The sequence below is a fragment of the Balaenoptera musculus genome, chromosome 4 (genome assembly GCF_009873245.2).
Source record: "Balaenoptera musculus isolate JJ_BM4_2016_0621 chromosome 4, mBalMus1.pri.v3, whole genome shotgun sequence".
NCBI classification, from domain to species: domain Eukaryota; kingdom Metazoa; phylum Chordata; class Mammalia; order Artiodactyla; family Balaenopteridae; genus Balaenoptera; species Balaenoptera musculus.
Genome location: NC_045788.1, coordinates 86,058,611 through 86,077,148, shown reverse-complemented (window position 1 = coordinate 86,077,148; position 18,538 = coordinate 86,058,611). Strand labels below are relative to the sequence as shown.

Genomic DNA, 18,538 nt, shown 5'->3' with positions numbered 1-18,538 from the left:
AATAATTACAGTTGTTATATCTTCTTCTTGGACTGAACCCTTGATCATTATATAGTGTCCTTCTTTGTATCTTGTAATAGTCTTTATTTTAAAGTCTATTTTGTCTTATATGAGAATTGCTACTCCAGCTTTCTTCTGATTTCCATTTGCGTGGAATATCTTTTTTATCCCCTCACTTTCAGACTGTATGTGTCCCTAGGTCTGAAGTAGGTCTCTTGTAAACAGCATATATGTGGGTCTTGTTTTTGTATCCATTCAGCCAGTCTATGTCTTTTGGTTGGAGCATTTAATCCATTTACATTTAAGGTAATTATTGATGTGTATGTTGCTATTACAATTTTCTTAATTGTTTTGGGTTTGTTATTCCAGGTTTTTTCCTTCTCTGTGTTTCCTGCCTAGAGAAGGTCCTTTAGTATTTGTTGTAAAGCTGGTTTGGTGGTGCTGAATCCTCCTAGCTTTTGCATGTCTGTAAATGTTTTAATTTCTCTGTCAAATCTGAATGAGATCCTTGCTGGGTAGAGTAATCTTGGTGGTAAGTTTTTCCCTTTCATCACTTTAAATATGTCCTGCCACACCCTACAGGGTTGCAGAATTTCTGCTGAAAGATCAGCTGTTAAACTTATGGGGATTTCCTTGTATGTTAATTGTTGCTTTTCTCTTGCTGCTTTTAATATTTTTTCTTTGTATTTAATTTTTGATAGTTTGATTAGTATGTGTCTTGGCATGTTTCTCCTTGGATTTATCCTGTATGGGACTCTCTGAGCTTCCTGGAGTTGACTGACTATTTCCTTTCCCATATTAGGGAAGTTTTCACCTATAATCTATTCAAATATTTTCTCAGTCCCTTTCTTTTTCTCTTCTTCTGGGACCCCTATAATTCAAATGTTGGTGCATTTAATGTTGTCCCAGAAGTCTCTGTGACTGTCCTCAATTCTTTTCATTCTTTTTTCTTTCTTCTGCTGTGCAGTAATTATTTCCACTATTTTATCTTCTAGGTCACTTATCTGTTCTTCTGCCTCAGTTATTCTGCTATTGATTCCTTCTAGAGAATTTTAAATTTCATTTATTGTGTTGTTCATCATTGTTCGTTTGCTCTTTAGTTCTTCTAGGTCCTTGTTACACGTTTCTTGTATTTTCTCCATTTTATTTCCAAGATTTTGGATCATCTTTACTATCATTACTCTGAATTCTTTTTCAGGTAGACTGCCTATTTCCTCTTCATTTGTTTGGTCTGGTGGGTTTTTACCTTGCTCCTTCATCTGTTGTGTATTTCTCTGTCTTCTCATTTTGCTTAACTTACTGTGTTTGCTGTCTCCTTTTTTCAGGCTGCAGGTTAGTAGTTCCCATTGTTTGTGGTGTCTGCCCCCAATGGGTAAGTTTGGTTCAGTGAGTTGTGTAGGCTTCCTGGTGGAGGGGACTGGTGCCTGTGTTCTGGTGGATGAGGCTGGATCTTGTCTTCTTGGTGGGCAGGACCATGTCTGGTGGTGTGTTTTGGGATGTCTGTGAACTTATTATGATTTTTGGCAGCCTCTCTGCTAATGGGTGGGGTGTGTTCCTGTCTTGTAAGCTATTTGGCATGGGGTGTCCAGCACTGGAGCTGGCTGGTTGTTGAGTGGATCTGAGTCTTAGCATTGACACTGACATCTCTGGGAGAGCTCTGGCCGATTGATATTATGAGGAGCTGAGAGTTCTCTGGTGGGCCAATGTCCTGAACTTGGCTCTCCCACCTCAGAGGCTCAGGGCTGACACCCAGCTGGAGCACCAAGACCCTGTCAGCCACATGGCTCTAGTCCTCCCCTTGGCACTCTGTGACATAATCAGGAGAAATCTCTGAGTTCCTGGGTCCTTGCTGGACCAGGCCCCCAGCCCCTGCTGCGGGTGTCCCTGATGGTGTTCAAAGAAGAAAATGGTTCCTGATGGAGGAGACTGAGTGGAGGAGGCAGCTTCACCAGGCTGCTGCCAGATGGGCTGATTCAGAAACAGAGTGTAGTGCCCTGAAGCTACCCTTAAAGGCAAATGTTTGAGGGACAAGTACAGTTTGTTCTCTGGCATGAATTTTTGATACCTCCAAGCTCCCAGGAAAAACTTCTTGACCTAAGGATAGTGGAAAGTCTTGTCAAGTTGCTGTAGCCTTGACCTTGACAGACTTAGCATGGGAGCCCTAGGTGTCCGGGCCAGAAGCTCCCATGCTACCCCAGGCCCTTTGGGTCCCTTCCTTTGCGTATGTAATTTTTTTTTTAAGTAACTGCCAAATTCTTTTCCAGAGTGACTGTACTATTTGTTATTCCTGCTAGCAATGTATGAGTGGCCCAGGTTCTTTGCATCCTCACCAACATTTAGTTTCATCACCATATTTCATTTTAGCCCTTCTAATAGAGAGATATCTTTTTGTGGTCTCAATTTGCATGTCCCCAGTGGCTAATGATGTTGACCATTTTTTATGCTTATTTGTCATCTGTATATCCTCTTCTGTGGAATGCCTCTTCCTGTATTCTGCCCATTGGACTGTTAAAAGTTTTTAATTTTGATGAAGTATTATTTCTTCTTTTTTTTTCTTTTATGGATTATGCCTTTGATGTCTTTGCCTTATGCTAGGTCCCAAAGATTTTATCCCAAGTTTAAAAAAAGTTTTACATTTTATATTTAATTCTGTGACCCACTATGAATTAATTTTTGCAAAAGATGTGAGACTTTGAGTCAATGTTCTTTTTTTTGGCTTATGAATGTCCTATTCTTCAGCACCATTTGTAAGACATCCTCTATTGAATTGCTTTTGCACCTTTATCAAAAAAGTTGGGGATGTTTGTGTGGATCTATTTCTGGGTTCTCTATTCTGTTCCACATGTCTCTGTCTTTCTGACAATACTATCTAATCTCCATGACTATAACTGTAATAATGCCTTAAAATTGGGTATACTGATTTTTCCCACTTTTTCTTCTCTTTCAAAATTGTTTTCATTATTTTAGTTCCTTTGCTTTTATTTCTTGAATGATTGTATGTGGAATTGTATCTTTATTTTCATTTCCTTGTATCAATTGCTAGTATATAGAAATACTTGATTTTTTATACTTATCTTGTATCCTGAGACCATGCAGAACTCACTTATTAGTTCTAGGAGGGCTTTTTTTCTCTTCTTTTTGAAGACCCTTGGAATTTTTTATATAGATAATCATATTATCTGCAAATAGGGATAATTTATTTCTCCCTTTTCAATATTCATGTGGGGTTTTTTCCTTTATTTTATTTTATTTTTTTATCTTATGGAGCAAGCTAGAACTTCCATCATGATGTTTAACAAAAAGAGTAAGAGTAGACATTCTTGGATTGTTCCCAATTATAGGGTGAAAATGTCTTTCACTATTAGTTATAATGTTACCTGTAAATTTTTTTGTAGCTGTTCTTTATCAACATTAGGAAATTCCCTTCTATTTCTATTTTTTGAGAGATTTTGTCATAGATACATATTGATTTTTGTTAAGTGTTTTTTCTATATCAGTTGATACAATTCTATAAATGTCAATTAGATCCTGTTGGTTGATGGTGTTGCTTAGTTCTTCTATATCCTTGCTGATTTTTTATCTAGTTGTTCTACACTTTGTTGAACAAATTATAGAAAGGAGTGTCAAAGTCTCCAAATATAGTTTGTCTATTTTTCCTCTTAGTTCTCAGTTTTTGCTTCACATATTTTTATGCACTTGTTTGGAACATATTCCGTTCAGTCATTGAACTTGTGAGTAGTAGAGACAGGATTAAGTTAAAATTTTAAGCTTTCATTGTAGTGTTTCTTTGTGAGTATTAATAAATTAGCTGTAGGATTCAGCTAAATTAAATTAAGTAAGGAGTGCTACTTTCTTCTCAACTAGTTAACTACTACTGAGACATCTCTCAAATGATTTTATTTACCAAAGTTTTATTTGAAAGCGAGTCTACATGGCAACATCATCATCATCATAGCTCAGATTTATTGTACATTTACTATATGCTAAACAATGTGCTTAGCATTTTAGGTATATTTTCAATTTATCATAATAACCCTTTGAGACAGTGGAGATAGTGAGATAGCCAGATAGACCTGGCTCATACAAGTTTGTGAGAGCTGATCATTAAATTTTCAGGAAGTTTATGAGCAGATTGATGTTCCTGTTGGTGCCAGTGATTACGCAACAGAAACTGGCAAACACTACAACTTAGGGTCTCCCCCTCTCTGAGAAAGTTACTTGTCAAATATTTATTAACAAACCATTGGTATTATTACTAAATCTGTTTTGGAGTGAGGAAACTGACACTTTGGGTGAGGTGGTGGGAATTAAATAACTTGTGGATGGTCACACAGTAAATAGCAACCAACTAAAAATTTCGAAACCCATATCCATGTGCAATGTTCACCATTATACTGGTCAGGATGTATGATGATGACACTGATTTTTATTCAGGCAGGTGGAGATAGGTTAAAAAGAAGGAGGAGGTCATGTAATATTAGATAAGGTTTAGAAAGCAGTGCTTGAATATTTAGTTTTTTAATGTTTGGATTATACATAATAATGGCCTTTGCACTGTTCCCTTTACTCTTGGAATTTATGTAAAAAAAAAAAGCCACGATAGAAGTATTAGATGTGCTGTGATGTCTGCATAGAAAATTTCTTAAAGAGCTCCTTGAAATTATCTTATTTTGAGATGAGGTAGAGGGAGAGTCATACCCATTATATTTTGTTAGGCAGAGTTTGGGGGTTTTATCTTAGAGATAACTTCCATTGATAAGCAAAATGTTTTGGTTCCTAGCATTACTAAATGTGGCCTCATAAAGTTACAGAAGGCAATAGAGCCAATTATAAGTAGATATCTGCTTTTCTTGAGTAAGTGTTAGAAGTAAATAAAAATAGAAACATTTATTAAGTGCATACTCTGTATCAGGTAATATTTTAAATGATTTATAAGTTTTAATTCCCTTAACTTGTACCATAAACCTATCTTTTAGGAGTGTGATGAAGGGATTTAGGAATCCCTAAGCTAGAATGGAGAAGAGGAAAGTTGCCAGTTGTTTTTCCCCTCCCCAGTTTTACCATCATAGCTAAATCACTCCCACATTCCAAGTGGAGTTGAGCAATCTCACTACAAAAGCATATTTTAGTACACAGAAACAGTTTTCATAAAATATTCAAATAAAATAACACATCTTTCTTTACTTGAGATTTCTCCCTCTCAGATCCAAGAGAATATTCAGAGTAGGCAAGCAGAAGAGCCATGTTTATATTAGGAGTCCCTTTCATTTCACTCCAGACCATAATGAATGCCCAGCGCCAGCTGAAACCATGACCAAGTCGAGACAAAAGAGGGCTCAATAATAGAAAGACCAGAAGTCTAAAAGACAAAACAGATTTTAAAAAGTTACTTTTGTCATAGAAATTTCTTTCCATCCCATTCTATGCTATTCCAATCTATTCCCTGTGCAACTGCCAACTCTCAGACAAATGAACCATCTTTCACACTCTGTTGGCATGGCACCAAAGGAAGGCAGAAGGGCATTCCATACCAAGAGAATGGTATTATTATTTTTCTTTCTTTCTCTTAGGTAAGTAGTAGAGTAATTCCACATCACCTTTGAGTGGTGCTTCTCCAGGTGGAAAAGAAAGTGTTAGAGATATTTTGTAGATATACGCTATTCTAGATCTCAAAAACAAATAAAAGCAAATCTAATAAATACGAGAGAAAATAATGTTTTTTCTTTGCAGATTTTAATCTTACTGAATCTTCCCAGTATCAGTTAATTCATTTCTATTTCTTCTTTTAGTCACAGATCATTCTTATTACACTAACTGTATCTGATAATTTGGGACTAATTTCCATTTACTTGGCACTGGCTGACTTGATGTTGAGTCCCAACTAATTTTCCTAGATGGAAGTAGAATGTTAACAATTTGGGTGATGGAGATTAAAGAATTGTTATGGTGGTTTTCCTCCTCTATGTCGTCTCTTTTTCAGTTACATAAGCAGACTGCTTTTTGCCTTTTAACACTGGAAAGGGGGCTACAAAAATTATTTAGGCAAAAAAAGACATTTACAAGGAGGACTTCCATATGATTTTTATTTTTATTTATTTATTTATTAGACATGTAATCATTTAATTTATTTTTAATTTTTTTTTAATCAAAGCTAGAAAAATGTTACCTAAAAGTAACATAACATAACATTGCATAACAAAACATAACATGGCAGAATGCCAGAATCGTCAGAACACCGAACAGAGCAGATATCAAATAATAGTGAATAATAATTTAGGAGGAAAGAAAGCTTATCTTTCTTTTTTTAAAATTTTTATTGGAGTAGAGTTGATTTACAATGCTGTATTAGTTTCAGGTGTATAGCAAAGTGAATCAGTTATACATATACATACATCCACTCTTTTTTAGATTATTTTCCCATATAAGCCATTACAGAGTATTGAGTAGAGTTCCTTGTGCTATACAGTAGGTCCTTATTAGTTATCTATTTTATTCATAGTAGCATGTATATATCAATCCCAGTCTCCCAATTTGTCCCTCCCTGATTTTTAAAAAGCTATTTCCAACTATACTTTATTAATAGTAAGTTATTTGTTATATAATATTAAGTGAACAAAGCAAGATAACATTTTTATTTATGATAGGTGCTTAACTTCATGAAACCTCAGAGAATAAAAAACAATAAAAAACACTGGAGGAAATATACGAAATGTTAGTAGTGGTTGCCTCTCGGTAGTAAGATTATGAGAAATTTTTTTCTAATTTTCAAAAATTTTACAACATGCTTGCATTGCTTTGAAATGTAGTTAAAAATTGAATAAAACACTGAGTGCTAATTTGCTGATGATTCCTTGGAAAGTTTGAGTGAATTTTTCATTCTAAGGAATGAAACATTTCTGTCATTTAAAGAATGTCTTCAGGCTTAGTCAATGTCTTATAAATAGAAAAATTCAAATGACTTTCTTACCTGAAAACAATAAGTGTTAAGCAGATATTTAATGAATAATATATATCAGAAAATGATATATATAAATATGTATGTGCAGGAATTAGAAGTCCAATGAAAGTGAACACCATAAGAAAAGCAACAAATGATAGACAATTCCAGAATCTGCATTTTTAGAAAAAAATTTAAATATAGTTAATTAATCTAACATATTCAATGCAAGACTTATCTATGTAAGGCATTGTGCTAGGCATTATAAAGAAAATAAAGATGAATAAGGCATTCACCAACACTCAAGGGGCTTATAATTTAACTGCAGAGAAAGGAGCACTAAGGCAAGTAAACAAATAATTCTAAAGCAACTTTAACCAGCTTACACTGAATGTAAATTAGTGTCTTTCTATTTGGGTTGACTCTGAAAGACATGTTAGGTTGTAGCTATGCTATTTGACAGAACTCATTCAGGCACTATGGTTCAAGTAGCTGGAAAATACTGATTGTGAAGTCCTTGTATCATTAGGAAGATCTAAAATTGTTTATTTTAAAAGGAAATACTGAACTACTAGCCTGATTTACATAGTGATAGAATTAAGCCTTTGCCCAAAATCTAGCTAGCACTCAGGATATATGAATGAATCTTTTATTCACATGAATGCCGCTTTGTAGGTTCTCCTTTTGTGATTTCTGAGTCTGCACTTATTCAAGTACTCCAGAGCCCAGGAAAACTCTGCATCATTCCCAAAGCTCACGTTCTCATCAGCTGCAGGCAAAGCAGTTTGAAAAAGTACACTCAGACACAATTATTTGTCATTTTTGGGTGTTGGGACCATAGCTATTTAAAACTTCTTGTTATCTTTCTGTATATTTCATGTCTTTAATGTTGACATTATATGTATAGCAAAATAAATGGAAAAGATTAAAAGGGCACATGAATACCATTTTATAAGAGGAAAAAGAGCTTGGTTTTACCCATATGCTGCCAGACTCTGTCCCTGAAACACAAATACCCCGGCATTACCAGAGAAAATTTCAATATGAAACACTGTGGGAAAATGCCTCCAAATATCAAAAATCTCAGTCTTGTTGAGATTAGCACAAAATGTAATCAAATCAATTAAGCGACATATATTAAAGAGTTATCAAGACTCTTTCATATATGGTGGAAATTAACGGGAGATATCTTATGAGGAGGAAACCAGATTCTGTAAGGAATCAATGCCCACCAAATTCAGAGTGGATATGAGCTGAATAACCAAGCTCCAAATCCGTCTAATAGACGTGCCCATGTACGTGTGTGTGTGCATGTGTGCAATCAGTCAGGCACACAGAAAAAAAGCTTCTGAATTTTTTTTTTTTTAATTTTATTTATTTATTTATTTATTTATGGCTGTGTTGGGTCTTCGTTTCTGTGCTAGGGCTTTCTCTAGTTGCGGCAAGTGGGGGCCACTCTTCATCGCGGTGCGCGGGCCTTCTCACTATCGTGGCCTCTCCCGTTGCGGCGCACAGGCTCCAGACGCGCAGGCTCAGCAATTGTGGCTCACGGGCCTAGTCGCTCCGCGGCATGTGGGATCCTCCCAGACCAGGGCTCAAACCCGCGTCCCCTGCACCGGCAGGCAGACTCCCAACCACTGCGCCACCAGGGAAGCCCTGAATTTTTTTTAAAAGTCTGTTTCCGGGCTTCCCTGGTGGCGCAGTGGTTGAGAATCTGCCTGCTAATGCAGGGCACACGGGTTCGAGCCCTGGTCTGGGAAGATCCCACATGCCGCGGAGCAGCTGGGCCCGTGAGCCACAACTACTGAGCCTGCACGTCTGGAGCCTGTGCTCCGCAACAAGAGAGGCCGCGATAGTGAGAGGCCCGCGCACCGCGATGAAGAGGGGCCCCCGCTTGCCACAACTAGAGAAAGCCCTCGCACAGAAACGAAGACCCAACACAGCCATAAATAAATAAATAAACAAATACTTAAAAAAAAAAAGTCTGTTTCCTTTATTTGGTGATCAGGAGTTATCCTAACAAATCTAGACCTTTTACGGCAGCAAAGGGTCACAACCCTGTCTGTATATAAGTATCATCTGGGAAGAGTTTTTTAAAATCAGACATCCCATGCTCTCACCCTCATAGATTTTGATACTATAGATTTAGGCATCTGTGCATTTTTATATCTCAATGTTGCACAGCTCTTAGCCTAGAGGAGTGATAAGACCTTATGGCCTGGACATTTTAGGGACATCAATTTGCCAAGAATAAAAGATTATACAGGTTGGCACTTCCCTGGTGGCACAGTGGTTAAGAATCCACCTGCCAATGCAGAGGACATGGGTTCGATCCCTGGTCCGGGAAGATCCCACATGCTGCGGAGCAACTAACCCCGAGCGCCACAACTGAGCCTGTGCTCTAGAGTCTGTGAGCCACAACTACTGAGCCCGTGTGCCACAACTACTGAAGCCCACATGCCTAGAACCTGTGCTCAGCAACAAGAGAAGCCACTGCAATGAGAAGCCCTTGCATCGCAACGAAGAGTATCTCCCACTCGCTGCAACTAGAGAAAGCCCGCACACGGCAACAAAGACCCAATGCAACCAAAAATAAATAAAATTAAAATAAAATTAAAAAAATAAAAATAAACCAAGTAGTACTATATGACTTAAAAAAATTATATGGGTTGACAAGGAAGTATCTCTTATTTGGGGAATTTCTTTCTAACAAGGTGATGTATGAATAGAAGAATGAAATAGAAGCATGAAATTGGCAGCTACTTACGCCAATATGTAAAGGAAGCACATTTCAAGAGCAGAAGCACAAGGACACAAGCCCAAACAGGAAGCCTGTTTGGTATATTTGAGGAAAAACAAGTGTGGCTAGAGCAGGGTGGGTGAGGGTGAGAGTGGTAGAAATGAATCACAGAAGTAACAGGGGGACAAACATATCATTTGTTTGCCATTAAAACAACTTTGACTTGTAGCCAAATGAGAAGTTATTAGATGGTTTTAAACAAAAGAAATGATCTGGGTAAGGAGGAAGTGAGGTGGGTGAGGGTCAGAAAACATCACAGGTTCAATGCGTTATATTCTCAGTGTGACAACAGAATTGATAGAATTGGAGCCCTAGGGGGTTAAGCTGAAAAGATGGGAGATGGTGCGCCTTCTCTCAGAGAGTAGCACGGACCTGCTGTAGACTCTTGTAGGATTTACTAGGATTTACCATTATTATCTTAGATTTCTACTGTTTTGGAGAGTAGGAGCTGGTACATATTATATTTTAGATAGTAAGATTCTTGAAATTGAGATTATGAAGTTATTATTTGTATGAGCATAAAGTGGGTGGCTGAAGCAGAGTGATAGATGTGCTCACAGGAGGAGAGGAAGTCTTGGAATTGAAAGGTGAGGGAATAGTAGGACCAACTGTGTGAATATTGATTGATGCCACTAAGGATGGTGATAGCATGATGTTGGAGAGAGTTGCAGTGAGACAGGGGCCAAGATCTTCACAAAATGGAGAGTGTGACTCAGAGTTCTAGAGATAACTAAAACCAAGAGGGTGGCCGATGGTATAATCTGATGGCATGAGCTTCAAAATTGGGCTCCTCTGGGGAAGAATAAGAAAAATAATATAGAAGTGACTGAGGTACAGAAAAATCACCCACCTCAACCCTAGGCTTATAGCATCAGGGATGCAGGTGAGAAAGACACTATAACCTTTAAGGAACATGAGGGAAATAATGTCTTCAGGGGAGATCCAGCTTTCAGTTACAGCAAGAATGAAGGGAGCCTTCAGAATCACTTCCCATAGATATAAATACATGCATAACATTTAAAATTCTTCCTATAAGGGTGGCCCAATTAATGCTGCCTAGCTGCTCGTACAACTGGCTTCCATTGTAATTGACATGAAATTTTAGTGGCATGTTCTCAAATCCTATAAAATCCTATACTTTTCAGCTTCTGACTTCTGAACTCATTTCATCTTCCATAATGTTCTCCCAAACGCCAAAAAATCATTGATTATGTTCAGGGCCTCTGTTAACACATATTAATATGCTGCCATTGTGTGATTTAGGCCAAGTTCCCATCCCATGTATTGGAACATTACAGAAAGTATCCTTCTTCAAGACTGACACAGATTCCACTGACCCCCTCAGCTGGGTGCCCTTGAGCAAGGCACAATTTGTACACTTCTATTTTCTTTTTTAACACTGCCAATTGTATTTAAATGCCCCAGCTTAATCTTTTAATTGGATTTGCATGGCCTCTCTTCACTCTCTTTAAAATATTGGTCTTCCATTCTAGTGGCAGTGCCAAACTGATCCATATTGGAGCCTGAGGCAAAAGGAACTGTTAGTAATATTGATCTTTCTTTTAAAATTTTGTATTTTCACCATGGATTTTTTGTATTAATTTCAATTTTAAAATATTGCATTAAAATATTTACTTTGATTACTGAGTGTTTTGGCACCTTCTTAAATTTTGTGCCTGAGATGAAGGCCTGTTGCCTTACCTTAATCCTAGCCCCTGTCTAGGGGATTAGACTGAACATTACTAATATGGTCAGAGACTTAAGGGAATTAGAGGTGAAATAGAGTCAACATGAACTCAAAGTGAGGTTACAAATTTTGCTTAAAGATAGAGGTTTAGAGGACACAGGCAATAGAGTTTTTAGAACGGGTTTTTAATTAGCTAGTTTTCAAGTCAGTTTCTTATTTTGACCATGTAGACGTAGATGTATTTACTATTACAATATTATAACTTCTAATGTACGAAACAAAGTGAAAATATGCTAGCCACTCACTCAAGAAGAAGTGCTTCAACTCCTGGTTTAAAACTTGTAGAATTTAAAAAAAGTCCCATAATGACGATGGTAAATATTCCAGACATTCCAACTAGCTTACCTATTTTTTTAAAGAAACAAATATAAAGTATTAATTTAACATCAACAGTGGCACAAATTTTGCCAGAGATGAAAACATCAGATATCTGATAGTAGTGACTTCATATAGAGAGGCTAACCCACTCGGTTTCAACTGGATAATATCACAAATTATTATCACCACCCATTGTCCTTCTTCCTCCTCAGATTCATACCCAACTGTGCAGAAAAGTCTGTAATGAACATCCTTGCACTGCTTTGGCTTCTGATCATTGGCAACAATGTGGTGCTCACAAATCTCTTCATATGCCCTAGTGAGGCTAGAGTACCCTCCACAGGTCTAATTTTTTCAGAGGGGCTCTGGATGAATTAAATGGAAGTGAGCTGATGAGCTCTCTAAGGTCTAGCCCACTTCACATACTTTTTCTTGGAAGACAGTAGGAGATAGAAATGGTTTGATCTTGTGACAAGACTAAGGGAGTGGAGCCAATAGAAACCCAATATGGATCTACTTCCCCAGTTTAATTTTGGTTTGGTGAATTTACTGTCAGGGACTGAAAAGTGTACAAAACTGTGAAATATTCTTAAACAGTCTCTTAGTTTTCATGAGCTAGAGGGAAAAATAATTTTGAAAGTAGCTTATGAAAGCGATATATTATCACTGTGAAAAATTCAAATAATATGGTATAGTATAGAGATTATATTTTTTAGAAAAAGGGAATGCCCATAATTCCACTGCCAGGACTTCAGGTATAGTTTTTTTTGTTTTTTTGTTTTTTTTAATTTTTCCTGTTATTTCTGAGGTTTACTTATTTTTTTTTTTAATTTTTCCTGTTATTTCTTAGGTTTACTTTTTTTTTTAATATTTTATTATTTATTTATTTATGGCTGTGTTGGGTCTTCGTTTCTGTACGAGGGCTTTCTCCAGTTGCGGCAAGCGGGGGCCACTCTTCATCGCAGTGCGCGGGCCTCTCACTATCGCGGCCTCTCTTGTTGCGGAGCACAGGCTCCAGACGCGCAGGCTCAGTAGTTGTGGCTCACGGGCCTAGTTGCTCTGCGGCATGTGGGATCTTCCCAGACCAGGGCTCGAACCTGTGTCCCCTGCATTGGCAGGCAGATTCTCAACCACTGCACGACCAGGGAAGCCCCCAGGTATAGTTTTAAAGAAAATTTTGATTGAAATTTCTATTGAAGAGAGGACTATATTTGCCTAGAAAAAATCATAAGATAAGTTACTTGAAAGTACAGAATGAGACCCAGAAGGTAACTCCAAGCATTAAAGGCTGCTTGCTGAATTTCTATACTGGAGACAAGTGGTAAAAATTAAGCGGGAAACATGGAAAAGTGAGGAGATAGGGGTAGCTGTTAGATCTCATAGAGTTGTGAACTACACAACGTAATTTTCCTTGTGAGATCCCCTTGTCCCCGTCTTCACTAGAGTTTACTAAGAAGAAGAAATTGCTATATATTTATGAGGAGGCAGCAGAGATTATGAGGAAGAAAACTCCAGAAATTTTCAGAAATGATGAGGAGACACCTTTGGATTTTCATAGACTATAGAATTGGAAGCTTAAGATAATTGGATCAAGATCTTAGAGAGGAGTGGAGTACCCTGTGAACACTCACAGAGGCTTGCTTCTAACATACATATACACAGTCACACATTAAGAAAAACTACAGAGGGATTATACAGCAATACAGTTCTGTAATGGGCTTATTTTTTTTCTCTCTTAATGTTTAGCAGACATTGTTCTAGTTAACTAGTACAAATTAAAATTTTTGTTTTAATATTGAAGAATAGTGTGGCTATGCCACTTTGATCATTATTGCCATGTTTATCACATTGTCATACATGGATCTGTTTTGTGCCCCTTCTGTTTCTTTGGTTTACTTTGTATTCCTCTGTTAATAGCAGTTGTATTTTAATTACTATAGACTTATTAAATGTTTAATACCTACCTAATAGTAAAATTCTTCACTTTAAAAAAATTGCCATGCATAGTCTCACAGTTTATATTTCCAGATGAATTTTTTAAATTATTTTGTAAAATTTCACCTCCCTCTAAAATTCTGTCATTATTTGATTCAGATTGTGATAATCTTAATTTGATGAAATGAACATCATTATCACACTATTGAGTCTTCCCTTCTAGAGATGGAAAATTACAAGTCTTATATTCTTTATTTTAGTCTGGCTAGGAATGATAGCTAAGCCAGAAATGAACACTTTACTTAGTCATTTCTGAATCGTGAAAGAAGAGGAAACTGTGGATGTACGTGCTATGAGGAGATCAAATCCTGGACTACTCTTTATAACTTGTTAAGTAATGGTAAAATTTGGAAAATACTTATGATGACTACCTTGAAGATATTAATATAAACAATAAGCCAGGTCAGGGTAAAAGTTCTTTTACATTAGATTTATATTTACTCATTATCTGTTTTCATGAAATTCTGTCCTAGGATTTTTTTTGCTAAGATGTTTATTGAGACATCTTGACTCTAAAAATTTAAAATACTTTTCTTGGAGATAGGGTAGGGGATTATGAGATACAAATTATCATGTAAAAAATAAATACGCAACAAGGATCTACTGTACAGTGCAAGGAAAGATAGCCATTATTTTGTAATAACTTCAAATGGAGTATAATCTATAAAAATACTGAATCACTATGTTGTACACCTGAAACTAATATAATATTGTAAATCAACGATAATTCAATTTTTAAAATTAAATAAATAGATAAAATTATTTCCTTGAGTGTAACTCTTAATCTTGAGATTATGCTTCCTTAATCATGTTAGAGGAAATTATATTTGCTGGAATATAAATTTTGTAGGGTTAGGAATACACCATTAAAGTAGTATGTCACGAATGTACTTGTACTGACTCATCATTCTCTCACTGTCTATTAATTCATTAACGATTCTGCAACCTCACTAGATTATAACTGGTTTAAACCCAGATTAGTTAGGAAACCTCAAATCCCTATGTTCTGCCTTTCCTTCCTCAGACATGAAAGTAATGAATCCTGTTACTCTAGCATTTCTAAAAAGAAGCTTTTCTTTGTGTCTATTTAAATTTTATACTTCTCAGAAAACTTGTGTAGCTTTCTGTTTAAGTCCAAACTTCTTGTTAAGTTTATTCCTTGATATTTTATAACTTTTTGCTAATGTAAAGAGAATCAATTTTCATTATATTTTATAACTAGTTACTGCTGCTTTATAAGAATGCTATTCGATTTATTAATTTTTGTATATTTACCTTATATCAAACTATTAAAGAACCTTGTTGTCTTAGTTTATTAATTAATTCTCTTGGGTGTTTTTATATAATCTAAAATGTTGTGACTAATGTAACCATTTTCTCTTTTAAAATATGTATAAACGTCTTTCTTTTTTTCTTATTATATTAGCTAGAGCTTCCAAAACATTTTTTTTAACCTCTTTATTGGAGTATAATTGCTTTACAATGTTGTGTTAGTTTCTGCTTTATAACAAAGTGAATCAGCTACACGTATACTTATAGCCTCATATCTCCTCCCTCTTGCATCTCCCTCCCACCCTCCCTATCGCACCCCTCTAGGTGGTCACAAAGCACCGAGCTGATCTCCCTGTGTTATGTAGCTGCTTCCCACTAGCTATCTATTTTACGTTTGGTAGTATATATAAGTCCATGCACTCTCTCACTTCGTCCCAGCTTCCCTTTCCCCTTCCCCATGTCCTCAAGTCCATTCTCTACATCTGTGTTTAATCACGGATATGAGGCTAGGCAACACTCTTATTCCTAAATGTAATGGAAAGACATAGTGTAATTTGGGAAGTAGGTATTATCACACATGCCAACTCCAAATCATTTGTGGAGCTGTCTAAAGGACTGGGGTGAAAGTGCTTCTGAGGCTCTGTCAGGGAACAGTGATATGGCTAATTATCATTGCCTGCCATACTTCTGTGAGAAGGGAGTTGTGGTAAATGGATTAGTAATGTTGATAGAGTTTCTAATGTTTAGCCTTCTATTTTTATTTCCTTTTTGATTGAAGAGTTACCAAGAAAAGTTTTTTTAAATTACAGGCAGTTAGAATGTTTATTTTTAAAGACCCTCCTTTTGTAGTTAGCATTTAATTGCATTGTAGTTGAACAACGTTTGAAATTTTATTGTAATGTTCTTCTAGTCTAGTTTATTTCTGTTAATGTCTATAGGTATATGTAAAGGATAAGCATTCTGTTTTGGAAGATAAAACTCTTTATATATCTTGTGAGCCAAGCATTTGAGTTTTTATTTAAATCTTTTTATAGCCATAGTCGTTTTTTTGTCCAGTTGGTTATGAAATTATCTAGGAAAGGCATGTTCAAGTATCTCATTGTAATTATGATTTTGTCAAATTTCTCTTGTTTTTTATAATCGTCTTTATATATCTTGGTATATTGTTTCCCATTGTATACATATTAATATTTTTAATCTCCTTTGATACATTATTTTCAAAAATATTCCTTCTAGATCAGTTGAATGGTTTTTTTTTTTTGGCCTAAATATTTCCCACATCTTTATTTTCAATTTTTCTACATCATTTAATTTTAGGCATAGCTCTCTTACTTACAAATATAAAAGATGAGGTACAGAATTGAAATGCTGAGACTTATATGATTCACATCATCTCCAAAAACAGTAGACATCCACAATTGTACCAGTTTTGAAGTTAGAATTCCAAACAAGAGACTTGCTATACAATATGACCAAATTTTATCCATGATGCTATAGGCTGCAAGAAAGGGGAGTAAACAGAAAATAATTAATAGAACTTACTTGCTCTTAATTTTAAGTGATAATCTGGGTCAACTTTTCTTTTTGTCATTATCTTTAAAAATAGCTCATAGTCTTTGGGGTAGATGTAGGGTATTTTCTCATTCCTAAATTGAAAGCGTTTCTTTTCAAATGTTAAAAGTCAGACGCAAATTTGTAAAATTTGATCAGTTTAGTGTAAGAGCTTTTTTCAGTCCCCATTAGGGAATATATATTTATTCAGTGCCAAAAATTGTAATACATTTTGGAAAAACAGTAGTGAACAAGAAGTAGAAAGTCTCTAAACCCATGGAACTTATTTTCCAGGTCTAACATAATACACACAAAGAAATACAAAAAAAGGAATGCCTCTGAGTCCCAGCTGAGTGAATTTCCTGTATTGTCTTGGCCTCCCAAACTGAACCAATTGGTTCCTTATTGTTGGGCGTTTCATTGTTTCCAGTTTTTTTCCCTGATAAGCAATGTTGCAGTGTATATTTCTGTACATAATTATTTTGTAATTCTCTGATTACTTCTTAGGCCCCAGAAGTGGAATTACTGCACTAAAGGATAGTTGATCCTTTATCGATATTATTATATCTTGCCAAAATGCTTTCTACAGTCGTTATGATGCCCTTCCCAGGAAAACAGGAAACCTAAGCCCTTGATAGCCTTGATTGCTGGAATCAGGCATTTTCAGTGGGTGAGGAAGTCCTTCCCACATTTACAGGGTGAGGAACAGAGGAGCAAAGTTTGAATTACAGATGAGAGTGGGTCTTAGGGTCAGGAAAGCCTGAAGGGTCAACTTCAACAGAATATGTGAAGAGCAAGAACAAAATCGAAACAAAGAATGGCCAACAGAAAACAGCAACAGCAACCACATCAAAAAACAAGGCTAAATTTGGGGAAGTAAATCCTAGAACTATGCTCTGAGATAGTAAAATGAAGGAGAAAGAATCCATTTGTGAATCGTTAATCATGTCCACTGGTGGGGAGGGCAATGTTAAGAGTACTGAGGCTATTTAGATTCCTTCTCTACCTAGTCTCATTCCTATGGCTGAAAGGGAGCCACGGTTTCTAGATATGCCAAGCAGAAAGATTTAACATCCATAGGGATAGTGTGAACTTGGGAGGAGAATTTCATGAATGACCCTCTAAGTCACATCCATTCTAGGTATGGCGTTGACCATGATGATAATTTTGGGAATCCAGCACCTCCTGTAAATGAAACATAGGCTGGAGGCTGGCTCTGGTTTCAGAAGGATGCAGGGAACTGGAGTTAAAAGACCCAGTTTAAAAGTTGCTTTCCCCTTTAAGAAAGAAAAATAGCTCTTAATGAGTACAATATGTGCTGAATGGATTTATTAGGTCAGGAAAAACCTCAAAGCAAATCCATTATTTCTTACAATGTTCTTAAACTTCTAATATACAAATAGGAAAAGGTAAGAACCTCTGAGTGCAATAACTTCTTGTTTTTCCCTATTATGAAATATGTGTTCACTTCAAAGATAGAGCAATACTGTTTAAATAATTACATGTTATAAAATAATGATTACTACGAAAATTACTGTTTCACAGTTGTGTTAACTGATATAAATGAAATACCAGTAAAACTTATCAAAAACCTTTCTTAAGGGAAATTCTCCTGTTAAAAATTCAGAGAAAGTCCTGATGTCGAAGAAAATAAGTTCACTCTTCTCTTCTTCCTACAGCAGACATTTGTAATAAAATGTTGTTACTATTATCCTTTTAACAGTGATTACTTAAAAGTTTTTACTCCTCTGAAATCTAATCAAAAACAAAATTCTCTTCCATTGATTATAGTCAAAATTTTGAGGCAAGCTCCATGAAAGCAAGGACTATTATGTTCATGGCTGAATCACCAGGACCTAGAATAGGAGCTATCACATAGTACATATCAACAAGTAACTGTTGGATTAACGAATGAATT

General features: G+C 36.1%; 1 protein-coding gene across 1 annotated transcript in view; it reads right to left on the bottom strand.

The window, feature by feature from the left end:
* The window catches only part of SLC9C1 (solute carrier family 9 member C1), a 102,140-nt gene that overhangs the window by 63,415 nt on the left and 20,187 nt on the right, over positions 1 to 18,538 (bottom strand). Inside the window, exons 6-9 of the mRNA XM_036849684.1 lie at positions 16,406 to 16,567; positions 11,730 to 11,829; positions 6,968 to 7,111; positions 5,185 to 5,359 (exon numbers count right to left, since the gene is read on the bottom strand). Coding sequence (XP_036705579.1) covers positions 5,185 to 5,359; positions 6,968 to 7,111; positions 11,730 to 11,829; positions 16,406 to 16,567 — 581 coding nt within the window. The remainder of the gene's footprint in view (positions 1 to 5,184; positions 5,360 to 6,967; positions 7,112 to 11,729; positions 11,830 to 16,405; positions 16,568 to 18,538) is intronic.